Below are 14,860 nucleotides of genomic sequence, written 5' to 3'. Positions count from 1 at the left end.
AAATATATACACAGAGGACACTTAAGATAATTTTCAATATAAGAATCGACTATGAATCCGGTTTAAAATTTACTCCCTTGAATTCAGATCCATTGCTTCGATAAAAACATGTCCTCCTCTTACATGTTTAATTTAAGTTTACTACCTTAAAATATTATCTTACCGTCGTTGATGTGTTTCTTCTTCATTTTACTGCTTGGTATATGTTTATATTGAAAGTCAAAATCACCAAAAGATTTTGTGTTAAAAACACGCTTTATGTAAGATACAGTTCTAGACTATAAACTGGAGCAACACACATGTTTTTGCCCAGTGTATTAACTTGGTACTGAAAAGATTTGCCACTAAACTTGCTTCACTGACGTATTTCCCTTCTTACAAGCAGATATATTGTGTCACTTTTAAATCTTTTAGTGTAATAATTGTTTCCTTTTCAATTAGAAGCGTGAAAGATATCTGGCAAATCACGCAGTACGGCTAAAATGGCGATAGAGACGAGAGATTGTAGCATTTTCTTCTTGCCGGTGTGAAAGTCGTTGGCTGCGTCGTTTATCGTTTGCGATTACGTAAGCATATATGAGACACTGATTGGCAATTTAAGGAGCAATTTTAGGTGCTTACGTTTACACTTCTTTCTGTTATTATCTTGTAGTTGGTTGTAAAAAATAATAAAAATTTTGAAAAAAATAGGCGAGGAAAAGTTTAAAAAAATTTTTTATTACTATAACGCGCGTACTTTTGAAGCCATTCAACTTTTATTTAGAATACTTTTTTTCTATTTTTCATAGTGTCGACGATTTCACATTTCGCATCTAAAGAAAAAACTGATTTTCTTCAAAGAGGGATATTTCATCTCCTAAAAGTGCGTTAGGACACATACAAAAAATGTACTTACTTTGATTAAGTCTACAACATATAAAGCTCATCAAAATCGAAGGACACTTCCGTAGATTTCTTTGTTAGTGTCTATACATTATAATTGTAGAAAACTTTTAATTTGTAAACTTTTAAATCTGTAATGGCAATTAGAAAGTGTGTTGAAAAAAATTATATTCCGTCAGTATTAGATTCTCATTAAAATTGTCTAATTGTTCAGATAATTATTAACGTTTATAAGCGTTCGTCTATGGTTGCTTCCTTAGCAATTAAATATTGTTTATGCTTTATGTTTTATATATTTAATGTCTATTTTACAAAACTGAAAGAAAACAGGAATTAATCAAAATGTTTTTTATATTAAAATAATTCAATAATTACATTATTTTTTAAACTAATAAAAGTTTTTTTTTTTATAATTTTTGACAAAGTTACACTCTCTTTAATTTCGTTTATTTTTAAGAATCAGAATAGGTGAAGCTTTAATTTTGTTATCGAGTGTATAATCAAACAAAACATTTGTTTCAACTTTATAAAAGTAATAAATTGTTAGTAAGTTAAAAATATTATTATTTAAGATTAGGATAAAGGTTAAATCGAACATTATTTTTTCCAAATTTCAACCACGCAAGTATAGGAAAATTATGCGAATTCCAAATTATAAATGTGGCCAAGTAGTTATTGCATGTTCTTACTACTGCTCCAATATAAGGGACAACTGAAAAAAAAGAAAACAAATTAATATATTGTTTTAAATTAATACATTGTCACAAATATCTATATCTATGCAATACTTACGACACAGATAAAATAGTCCTGCACGGTATTTCTTGTTTAACCAACTATACCATCCAAGCTTTTTATCTGAAACATAAATTATCTTTGATAAAAAAATTTGTATAATATAGTATTAACATGGTAAAAAATAATTAAATAAAATAGCTAATTTTACTCTAATAAAATAATAGCAATGTTATTGCAGGAGCATGTTATTACGAAACTAAAGTTAACAAATTTTGAAAATTACTCAGACTATTTTGTTCAAACTTTGTATATGTTTGAAGAACATGAAGACTCATCTGATAGAGCCATATTTTATTTTTTTATTTAATTTAGGGACAGGGTCAAAGATAAGTGAGTATTTTTTACGAAAAATTTATACGCCACTGGCTACTACTTTTTCAAGCTTAATTTTTTTTTAGCAAATGGAATAAATTGATGGAAATGTCTTTTAATAATTCGAGTGGCTCTCAAAAGTTTTCCTTCATCTTTGATATTCTGTATCTTGGAAACTTAAGCGATTTTATACATACATAGTCATATAAAATTTTTGTCTTAAATATAATAGATGTAAAAAACAAAACACAAACATTATTTTATGTTTTTTTAATATTCAATGAGTAACAAAGGTAGAACGACGCTTGTATCGACTTGTGTCACTAAATGGAAAGCACCTATTTTATATTTTTAAGTATCTATTGGATATACTATATTTTTGTCTATTGGACGTCCAAATTATTCTATATGGATATACATCAGATATCCGTATTTGTTTAGTGAATATCTGTAGAATGTTCTATGGACGTAAAGAAACTAGGCATAGAGCGATAGAATTATAATACGTAATTGCAAATACCTGCAGGTGTGACTAAAATTGTGTCTAACAAGAGAACTGTCACGGGTGTTCGGCGCCGATTTGATTCTCCTTAAAATATGTTATTAAACACAAAAATCTAAGAGACCCGTATTTTTTTATATTGGAGAAATCTTATGTTTAGGAGATAAAACACACACAACCTTTAAAAAAAATCGGTATTGTTATTTTGGGGTAAATACCATCAAAAGTAGAAGAGACAGAAAAAAATTTTTTTAAACAAAAGTTGTACGCTTTAAAGTGTACTTTAATGTTGTAGAGAAAAAAATTTTTTTGTTTTGTTTTACAAAATATTCCCACCATCCAAAGGTTTTTTCAAATTTTTTAAATTTTATTATATTTAATTGGATTTGGAAAAAATTAATTTGACAGAAAAAATTTGAAAAATGTATTGTGTTTAACAACATATTCCAAGGAGAATCAAATCGGCGCCCGTGATAGTTCCCTTATAAGATGTAGACTTATAGAATTATAACACGTAAGTACGGGCAGATGCAGTAAGATTGAAATTGCATATAGTATGCAAATAGAAATTATTGTTAGAATCCTTATACGTAATTGCTAATTTTCTATCCGCAGTTGCAATTGCAGTCTTGTTTTGATGTTAATAACAAATAGAATCTAATAAAATTAAATTTGTATTGCATTTAGAACTGATAGTATTTTATTATAACAAAATGCTATCTGAAAGAAGATTAAAAAAGATACAATTTATATTAGTTTCTTATATTATATTAGTTTCTATAGAAACTAATATAAATTATACCTTTTTTAAATTTTACCTTAATTATTATAGAAATTTTTTTATCCAAGATAGTATAAATCATAATGTTTACTTTTGTCTTTCATACGCGCGCACACGTACACACACATACAATACTAAAATTAAATAAGTACTCAAAATAAAATTCAGAATAAAAAATATTATTTACAAAGAAACAATATAGAAATAATTGCAAAATTATCGAAATAAAAATATGTTTATAACACAAATACCTACATGGAACACCGTGTAATTCATAGGCGAATGCCATAAAAGAATCTTTATTCAGGGTGATATCAATATACCATAACGCATCTAATACATTTGACGTTATTTGATGAAACTCAGGTGAAGTTTTAGTCAAATAAATGGCATATAGATTTTTGATCTTCTGACACAATTCAGTTGTTTCCTTTGCTGTTTTGCGACACAAATTAAATCTGTAAATCAAAACAAACAATTAATAATATTTAAACTGCAAAATTAATGTATTATCTTCTCGTGAAAATAAATTATTAGCGATCTATACTATACTATAACAGTGTAGTAAATTAAACTCGGCGCTAGATCTTTAATAAAAATCATGTTCCAATATTATTTTATGTATTACCTGTCAAAGATTCCTAGCATGTATCCATTTACACGCCAGAAATGATTAAATGCTTCTTCTTCTTCCAGTGTATTGCACAGTCCAAAAGACTTAGGCGCAACGTAAACAAGTCCCATGAAACCATATTGAGTAAGAACCATGTCTCTTTGAGAAATTTCTCCAATACCAGCATTCTTTGATTTTTTGGATCCTATTTTATGATGCCAACGAATTGCGTTCATTGATTTGTACCACCTAACAAATTTTAAAAATTTGTCCGACTATTTGTTTTTTCTTAACATAAGAAATTTTAATATTCTATTTTTACCTTAAAATCTAAATCAGAAAAAAAATTTTAACGAGTAGTTCTATATTTCTAAATATACTTAAATACATCTAAAATGTGATTTTAGTAAAGATTTCATGATTTAAAGATTTTAACGCTTATATGCAGCTTACGAAGACGAATTTCTTTAAAGAAGTCTTTCTAGCATGGCATATGTAAAAGTAGCAATATATTCAAAGTAGTATATCTGCGGAAGTTATTAAAAAGATGAATTTAAAAGACAAGTAATTGAACATATAAATACAATATCTTAACTTAAACATAATATTATTTTTTACCTACTTTTAGTGTTTGATTTAATAAAACAAATTTCAACTTTTTTTTAAGAAAAAATATCTGACTGCCGTATCAAACCCAAGAAACTTAATGAATTATAATTTTTAGAGAATCACCGAAGATAGCTTGAGAGAGAAGTTGAAACATTTGCTTCACGTTATTATAAATAGAATATGTCTAAACAATAGAATTTGCATTTTAACAACCCCGACTGCCTTTTATTATATACCATTTTTATTTTATTTCTATTAATTTTGAATATTGAGAGTCCCTATATTGATCAAGACTAATTTAGTTTTAGAATATACTATAAATAAATTTTCTTTTTATGTATTTTCTGTATTAAGCATCTTCTTTGAATATTTTTGAAATATAAGAAAAAATATTCTTTAGCAGTTTCTGGGGTATTTAAAATAGTCCCATTTTTATATTTTCTATATTATGGGTACCACGAAAAACATGAAAAATAATTTATTACAGTGTTTCGAAAACCTAGTTCTTGACATTATTTATTAGATTTTAAAATAAAAAATATGGTATATTTTATTTAAAAAAATTGATATTACTTTGACCTAACCTTGGCGACGTTACCTAAGGTCAAACTGAAAGGATCAGTAGATAGATCTTTTTAAACCCTACAACTTTTGTCTGAAACATTTTTTTACTAAAACCAATTTCTACAAAGTTATTAAGAGTAAAATATTAAAATAAGACACTGATATATTTATAAAATGTTCTTTAATATATTTCCATATTCTTTATTTGACAAATACTTATACATAGAATGTTCATAAAGTTTGTGTTATCTAGATTGTTCACATCGTGAGTATTATAAAGGACTTAGCAATATAAACATCAATAAAAAAATTATATTATTTAAGGAAACTTACTTGGACTTTGAATCATTTGAATCATGTATACATAAGTTGTATGCGTGTACTACAGTTTCTATATATCTTTTAAAAGCCGAACAAATCGAATTACTTCGTTTTGTGTAGACAAGCACCTGTTTAAAAAGTAAATTATTTAAGGATAAGTAATATTTTATTACTTTTTATAATAAATTCTATTTAACATAATAAATTTTTAAATCTAGTATTTTAGTTATGTTTTATTTTCATGTCAAAAGCTGACTTCGAGATGTTTTCAAATTCTTGTACATGCAATGTGGAACTAGAATTGTATAGTAAATGATCGACAGTTTTCGTCATTCTAACAATTATGACCTTTTTAGATTGCAACGACTTATAATTCCATGAATATCGCCCAAAAAATTCCAAAACCAACAGTTGATGTCTCTTTGATTATACAGCTTTCTGACAGAGCCTTATCAATGAATTTTAGAAACTTTAGAATTGTGCCACAAGTTACGTGCGCTGTCAGTCCATTCGCTCAATTGTTAAGTAGTCGCGGTTGACATCTGTAGTGATAATCAGGTACAATAGTGTTAGATTTTTGGAAGTTTCTTCTTGGTTGATATTTTCTTCTCGCTCCGACGCGACGCGTTGTCTTTTTGCGCATCGCTTGCTTATTTTGATATTTATTTGCTTTACTTTGCGATTCCTGATTTATTAGAATCAGCGATGTCTCCGTTAGTCTATTAGTTTTAGTGATTAAATTAGTGATTAAATTGAGATTACGTTTTGTAACCTAAATTCTAAAAAATTTATACAAAAGTTTGGTCGTAAGTTGAATTAATCGTAAAGTAAACAGCATTTATATTTCATATATAATAAATAAATAAGATTTATAAATAAAAATTAAATTTTATACAGATATTATTTATGTAAAATGATTATTTTATTACTAAAAACGATTATAGACTTCTATTTAAAAGTAATAACAAAATAAAAACTTTTTAAAGATTACATTGTTAATATAATTTGCTATTATAAAATATTTAAAGATTATAATTATTAATATTTGCTATTATAATATAAACATGTAACTTAAACATAGATTAACTGCAACAAATAATTAATAACCGATACTATTCTTGCTTTAAGAACATTTAATTTTCTTAAAAATAACTCTTAATATAATATTTATTATTATAAAATTAATTTGGATAGTTAATGAGGGCTTAATCAGCTTTATTGTAATATATATTATATTGTTATTGTTTATTATATTTTTGTTTTAGTATAACTATCTTTTAATTTCCCACACAGCATATAATATTATTTTAATATTGCAATATAATATTTCTGTAATATTACTGCGATATTGTAATATTGTCGCAATATTGTAATATTACGTGATGTGTGAGTTAAAATTTATTCAAATTACAAAATATAAAATGTAAAATTATATTTTATTTAAAGGAAAGTATAACAACATTATGCAATGCAATAATTTTCATATTAAATTAATTTAATTAATCTATCATATCATGGTTACAAAATAATTTTTTTAAATGTTGATGCATTAGATGCTAAAACATAGATTTTTGTTGTGTCAAGTTGTGTAACACTGTGTGTCACTATTGGAACGTTCCCCGTTGGACCATAGTGTTACACTGTGTCTTTCGTGTAACTTGTTGGAAAATCCTCAAAAACTACCAATCGCTTATAATTCTGATTCCAAATTCCATGTACGAGAATTGGGGAACATTGTTTATGGGGTCTTGACGTCAATCTTTATTTATGTAATTGAAATGCATAAAAATAAAGAATTGATTATACTATAAAAAATTATTTATTATTGCATAATAAATATGTTAATATAAATAAAATTTTAATACCTTCAATATTGTTTCAACTGAAAATACTAGAATAAGTCCTACTGTGCATGCCGCTATTAACGACATTATGTTTCGCTTAAAATATTTTTGACCTCTGAAATTAATAATTGTTAGTTTTTAAAAATAAAAAATAAATAATGCTAAAGAGATTTTATTGTATAAATATTGGAAATGAATATTTGATTTATGTTATTAACTTGCATGAATATATATTTGCATAATGTAAAACATAATCGATGTTCAAATATAAAACATAGTGTTACATCCAGACTCCATAATTCTTTTTTTTCATAAATTTACCTAGTCAGATATTCGGGACGATTCGGTCCGCTCGAGATAAAAATCGTTATACAAACTTTTTCTTTAATCTCGGTCTACAATTAATGTTGTAAGCCCAATGTAAGCCTTAAGCCGTTGACCAAGAAAATGACCAACCATGGTCGATTATTCGCCTTATATTCAACTATGATTGGTCAATATCTTACGGCTTAAGGCTTACTACATCTATTGTAGACCGGGATTTAAGACCAATAAATAGGTCTAGGATGAGTGAACTTGACTGCCTAACAAGCGCGCTGGAAAGTGTCATACAACAATAGATATACTAACTTTCTCACACTTATTCGATATTAATTATTACTAAAATTATTACTAATTATCAATACCAAAGACAAAGACTCAAGTTATAAAATTTGTAAGACTTAAGATTATAAGTCAACCAGTTCTTCTTAGGCTCTACAGCAGTATTCTTAAATCTTTTTCCCTCAAACTCCATCACCATAAACCAAATTATAAATAAATTAAAGTAATTAAATGCATTCGGTTAGTCCCTTCCAATCTATCGCTCCACACACGTACGCACGTATTCACGTACGCACACACACGTATATATTTAAAAAAAGTTTACATAGATAATATGTAGACATATGTGTATTCGTATTATAATGTTTTTTGTGTAATAAATCTTGAAAATTAAGAAATCACGAATTCTGTGTAATTAAATATACATAGAAACAGTACATATCACCATTGATTACGATATAATGCGTGAATACGAATGTCTTATTTTTGACCCATTTATTGAATAACTAACTTTAAAGTAATGTTTTGGTAAATCAGTGTTATAATGAATTTTAAATAAATTTACTGGCTAATAGAACCCTTTGATACTTGTTTTTTTTTAATTTCATTTTGCTGTTTATAATAAAATAAATTATCAGCATATGAAATCAACATTCGTTCTTGAAAATATTCTTGATCCTTCTTTCATTTTCTTGCTCGAGAAAGAAAGCACTTGGTCCAATCTCGTGTCAAAGCGATTAAATTGTTAACTCAAAATAAGTGCCAACCAACGTATGCCACTGGATAAGTGTCATAGCGTTCTTATGGCACGCTGATTTATTGTTAGTGTGCTCAATGAATACATCTAATATTCGAATAAATGAATAAATATTAAGTAAGAATACGAGTATGAATACAAGTCTTTTGTATTCATAGAAAATAAAAAAATAATTTTGATTTGAATAATTACATTTACAATTATGATTACGAACATTTTCGATTTCGCTCTGCTCACTGTCAGAATACGGTTCATGCAGAAATCGAATTAATGCGACGCACGGAGGACCCCTCTTTGGGTTATTGTAATAACTGCTATGAGTTTGTAAGCTAGTGTAATTGTTTAACTGCTGAATTAATATAAAATTTATGAAATAAATTTCATATTCATAAAATAATTATAAAATATTTATGAATGAATATATTTGAAATATTTATGAAATAATTATAAAATATTTATGAATGAATATATTTGAAATATTTATGAAATAATTATAAAATATTTATGAATGAATATATTTGAAAATCTAAAATTTTGAATAAGTGTATGAATGAATATTACTTAATGCGAAAACTGTAAATAAATAAGTTTATAATCCAATTACGCATTTTACGCATTTATTGGGCACCGGCTGACCTATAATTGAAATCTTTCTACTTTCATTTAATTCCTTTCTTTTGTCTCTTAATAAAATAAAAAAATAAATAAAACCAGACTTCTCTAAAGTCCTGGACGTGACATATAATAAATTCAAAAATGTTTTATAAAAGCGTAGTACTAAGGTTAAATATGTTTATCAACTCTATATTTCTATTTTTATAAATAATTCATTAATCTTTTTTAGTTTGATATTTTTCTTTATGTTTAATGCATAAAAATATCTTTCTTGTTTACTTTATTGTAATAAATTTCAGCATTTTAAATTTACATAGATACTTACTCTTTATACAATTTTTCATTATACCATTCTGGAAGATCATTGGATGTTACATCAGTTGCTTCGGAATCGATCACACTATTATCTTCTAAGAGTAATTTTAAATGTTCATCCACTGTCTGTGTTTGAACTGTAATACAATAATATACATATACATATATACGAAATAAAAACGTAAAATAGTCGGATAATTCGAAAACTTACATAACAACAAACAATTTTTTTTTACGGATGCGTCAATACATTTGCAATGTATTGACGCATCCGTAAAAAGAAATATATTTGTACTTTTTACAAATTTATAATTTATAATTAAAAAAAAATGTTAAATAAATGTTTCTTCCAATTATTATTGCAAACAAATTATTAATGAAACATAAATACTAAATAGTCATTAAATAGACATTAAATAAATATTATCTCTAAATCATCTATATAAATATAAATAATTAATAATATTAGCTAAATAGTTAAATAAATATTAAATAAATATTTTTTTTAATTATTATTTTAAATGAGTAATTAAACAAAAAAGTAATTGAACAAGTTGCAGAATTCAATTATTTAGGATTGGTCATCTCGGTATACGGCGATCTAAAAGGCATTGTGAGGACCCAGAGTAACAAAGCAGCCAGAATAGCCGGGATTCTAAGAACCCATATACGGAAAAATAGTTGCATATCAAAGAAGAGCAAAGTGAAAATCTACAAAGCATGCATAAGACCAATGTTGACCTACACCGCAGAAACAAGAGCTGATTCAATCTTGATCAAGTTGATCAAGTAATGCCGGACTAGCGAAATGAGAATATTAAGAGCAAAGAGTCAAAGAGCAAAATAAATAAAAATTTTTCTTATTATCATATTAAATATAATTTAAAATACATTTTGTGGAATAAATAAAAATAAATACAATATTAATATACAATTTATTATAATAATTACATTTTATGCAGATAGAGGAAGGACGATGGTCATGAAAGTGCGTCATAAGTTGCAAAAGGCTTTCTTAATAAAATAATGATTAAATGCTTTAATTATATGTTTCATTTTTTCAATAACATATATTGGCTCGATATACATATGTTAACGTGTTCACAGATCATCAGGCATCAATTTGCAGTAGTCTTACAGATCAAGAAACGTTCGGCAAGGTTACGACTTGAATGAGGGTGACCGCTTGAAAGTTCCAAAAAAATTCTTGAGTAAGATTCCCGAATTTTTTTTACTTTAAATAACTTCTATTTTAACTTCTATTTTATTTAACATTAAGAAAACTTTTTTTGACAATTAATTAGAAATTCTAAAAAAGTAGAAATTTTAAAATGTTTTTATCCGTAAAAAACACGTTTCTAATGGTTTCTTAAACGTTATTTTATCGGAAAAGAAACGTTTTAGTTAACGTTTTTCTGAGTAGACATTTTAACGCATGAGAAACGTTTCTAGAAATCGGTAGTAAAATGTTTCGGAAAAACGTTTATAAAACGTTTTTGAAACGTATATATGCTACTTGGAATTTATTTTAATATTGTGAAAAACCGTTCTCTTAATATTAAATAAAATAAAAATGTTTTTAACGTAAAAAAGTTGAGAATCTTTCTCAAGAATTTTTTTCGGAAATTTTGAAGCGGTCACCCAAGTCGTAATCGTAAAAAAATATAATTTTATATATGTTTATATAAATAATATGCTTTAATTATGTTTTATCTTTTCAATAACATATATTGCCTCAATATACATATATTAACACAAAGTATTCACAGATCATTACCAGGCATCAGTTTGCAGTAGCGGGATTCTGTAACTCCTTAGCGACAATTAGGTATCGTTACAGCGTCGTTGCGCAGATATTATATATGGTAGAAAAGTTGCGCAACGACACGTAACGATATCCCTAGCTGTCGTTAAGAGTTACAGAATCCCGCTACAACAGTCTTACAGGTCAAACAATGTTGAACGAGATTACGACTTGGATGGATGGCTGCTTAAAAATTCAAAAACATTCTCGAGAAAAATTTCCGATTCTTTTTACTTTAAATAACATTTCTATTAACATTAAAAAAATTGTTTTTGAAAATTAATTAGGAATTCTAAAAAAGTAGAAATATTGTTGTAACATTGCTGCAACGTTGTAATATTGCTGCAATTGCTGCAACAATATTGTTGCAAGTTTGGTGCTGTATGGATATATATATATATATATATATATATATATATATATATATATATATATATATATATGTATATGTATACATATACAGGGTGATTATTAATGACTGTTTCCACGTTTTACCATAGGAGCATGATTTACTGACGGATACGTATTTCTAATATATTATTATATTAGAAATTACAAATGCGTGCTCCTATGGTAACAAGTCGGAACAGTCATTATAATAATCACCCTGTATGTATATGTATATGTATATGTATGTGTGTGTATGTGTGTGTGTGTGTGTGTGTATATATATATAAAATTATAATTATTTATAAAAAAAAATCTTAATCTTTCCTTACCATGGTCGATGTGTTCTTTTTTCATTTCTAATTTGTAAATTTTTGTTAAAAATCACAATCAATAAAAAATTTCACAGTGGTAAAAACGTGTTATTTGGAATGTATGCTATGGAATTGCATTTAATACGTTTCTGCAGGTCGCAACAGCGCGTGTGGCGTGTTCCTGCTGTTCGAGCTACTAACTTGATACTAAAATGGCGTAAATCTTGTGTCTTTCACTAACATACGTTCCCCTACTACACTACGAGCAGGTATATTGGCTGAATTCCTTAAGCAGAGAGAAACCTGAGAGAGGCCATGCCGTCGATTTTCGTGTGACGCTTTCTCTAGGTCAGTGCTCGGAATTAGTGGCACATTTCGAGCCGATTTCCGAGGCGACGCCTACTGTCTCCCCTCGAGCCCCTCACTCCGCTCGCGGGCCTACAGCCGAGCTGCCGGCCGCGCGTCAAATGTTGTGGCTCAGGAGCGTAGAGCGTCCCTTGTAAAAGAAATAGCCTAGGGCCTAGACTATTTCTTTTACAAGGGACGCTCTACGCTCCTGAGCCACAACATTTGACACGCGGCCGGCAGCTCGGCTGTAGGCCCGCGAGCGGAGTGAGGGGCTCGAGGGGAGACAGTAGGCGTCGCCTCGGAAATCGGCTCGAAATGTGCCACTAATTCCGAGCACTGCTCTAGGTCGTACAGTGGCGCCAATGGATCCACATTTTCAGTCGGCGGAATTATATGGCTGGATCCACCTTTTTTCCCGCTCGATTGGTGTATGTCCGTAGCAGCTACGGTATGGAGCGAAAAATGCGCAGATTTTCGGCGCATATATTCAATGCCTATTTATCGGAGTTGTTAGCGAAGGGGAATGGGGGTTATTGATGGGTGACCGAATCCCAGGAAAGTATTGGGAGCACTTCGCGTAGGCCAAGCCAGGTTTACTGCTTACGTAAAACATCGTCGTTGGGTTAGGGTAGGTTAGGCTTCGCGGTGAATGTTTAGTTCGATTCTGTAATCCGTCTCGAGACCAGACGCAAAAAAAAGTTGGGTTTTGCCTGAGGCAGAGCGCCGCTTGCGTGATCGCGAGCTCGACCATCGGGCGGCGAGCGGAAGCGGGGGTAAAAGTGGACGTCGCTTAAGGAATCGGCCCAAAATGCGCAGATGTCTGCGTGTCCTTGGGTCCGTGTTATATAACAGGTTGACCGTGGTCAGTTGACTGATTAAAATTTACTTTTATTTTCATTCAAGGGTCGCCGACTACATGAGTGCACATCTATTCGACGTCAATGCCGATGGTTGATATTAATAGGTAGAGGAGAAGAGGGTATTATGGCTACTGTCGACAATATGGTTACCCCTATTATCTCCATTATTAGATGACGTATTCTAACAATTGCTTATGGAGTTATTCATTTAGTAGCCTGCCGTTTTTTAGTGATATTAATATGACAATACATAATAAGTGACAATTGTTATAAGGCATTTTTACTTTTGAGCACTTCTAAACTTTTTCAAGGTTCACCTTTAACCTTTAATTACTCATACTTTCTCATTATTCTTAAACTTGAGTGTATTATCACACGAATATACATACACTTGAGTGTTTTTTTTATTATTTACCTTTTTATTCAGCTATACACATTTTGAGTTATACAAAGTTAAAACAATAACATGGAATTTTATTAATATGGCTTTTTAAGCAAAATTTTTATATTGAAATATTTCTTCAATAAATCGATCGTCATTCTAGAGAGCGGTGTTTAGAAACATTAAAAACATTATTTTATGCTTGTTGTTTAATGTTAAACAGGGATAAAATGACATTTCTAACTAAATTTCTAATGGTATTTTTAAAGTTACTGAACGCAAGAAAATTCTATATTAGAAAAATTCTAAACAATGGAAAATTAAAAATACATAATTTTGTAACAAGATACTGTGTTTCTTTTAAACTAAACTAACTTTTTTAAATTATTCTTATAGATAGCCATATTACAACCACTTTTTTTCTGCCACCGATTATGCAGAGCATTAGATTTTTATAAATCACGTCCTAAATAATAAATATCTCATTATTTTGAGCCTAGAATCTGTCAAACAACATTTTGACGAATGTAATCGTTCAAGTTTCAATAGAAAATATTAATTATAAACAAAATGATTCAATAAAATGAAAATGGGTGCCATATTACCCTCTTCTCCTCTAAGTATTTCAAATCCTTTTCAATCACTCGAAAATTTCGTTTCTATTAGATGTAGTTTTGCAAATATATAATTAACAAAAATAATTAACGTCACTATTGTCTTCTCTTATCCAGATAACATATAGTTGAAAATTGGATCATGTAGACGTTTTTTATTAAACAGATTTTCCGAAATTTTTTCATATTTAATTTAATTATTATATTATATTGACACAAAATTACTAGTTGCATTCTTATTTAAACGAATAACAGAAAAGCTATTCCAGATGCTATTCCGCATTTGTGAAAATAGTAAAAAAGAATATTACTGTCTGCCCTCAAGCCCCTCACACCGCTTGCAGGCCCCTTAAAACTGAGCTGCCCGCCTAATCTTCGAGCAGGTATCGATGTGCCGTAGGTATTCTTCATATTCATATAAATTGAAATAAGTTAAATACAATATAATATTTAGTCTCCAAAAACTATTTAAAAAAATGATAAATATATAAAGGTAAAAATTAAGTAGCAGGGTGATTTAGATAAATTGTTGTGTTAAATTTTGGATGATAATGGTTAAATAGAACCGAAACGTTGCGCGCCTGCTCACACACACACGCGCACACACACACACACACACCACACACACACACACA

General features: G+C 28.6%; 1 protein-coding gene across 3 annotated transcripts; it reads right to left on the bottom strand.

Annotated features, from left to right (window-relative positions):
- Window positions 1-736: 736 nt before the first annotated feature.
- On the bottom strand, window positions 737-13,114 carry LOC105193804. 3 transcript variants are annotated; one of them, XM_039458506.1, is made up of 9 exons: window positions 12,040-12,439; window positions 10,468-10,701; window positions 9,527-9,653; window positions 7,248-7,341; window positions 5,395-5,510; window positions 3,904-4,137; window positions 3,531-3,733; window positions 1,675-1,740; window positions 737-1,594 (listed from the first exon to the last, which is right to left on the bottom strand). In XM_039458506.1, exons 2-9 carry the CDS (start codon window positions 10,511-10,513, stop codon window positions 1,446-1,448), a joined length of 1,035 nt encoding a protein of 344 aa, XP_039314440.1. In that variant the 5' UTR covers window positions 10,514-10,701; window positions 12,040-12,439; the 3' UTR covers window positions 737-1,445. The 3 variants fall into 3 exon arrangements, with proteins under 3 accessions (XP_039314440.1, XP_039314442.1, XP_039314441.1); XM_039458508.1 differs by lacking the exons at window positions 10,468-10,701; window positions 12,040-12,439 and adding an exon at window positions 12,974-13,114; XM_039458507.1 differs by lacking the exon at window positions 10,468-10,701.
- Between the last annotated feature and the right edge of the window lie 1,746 nt (window positions 13,115-14,860).

The sequence above is a fragment of the Solenopsis invicta genome, chromosome 16, assembly GCF_016802725.1.
Source record: "Solenopsis invicta isolate M01_SB chromosome 16, UNIL_Sinv_3.0, whole genome shotgun sequence".
Lineage (NCBI taxonomy): Eukaryota > Metazoa > Arthropoda > Insecta > Hymenoptera > Formicidae > Solenopsis > Solenopsis invicta.
The sequence above is the reverse complement of the archived record's forward strand: the minus strand, read 5'-3'. Positions and strand labels throughout refer to the sequence as shown.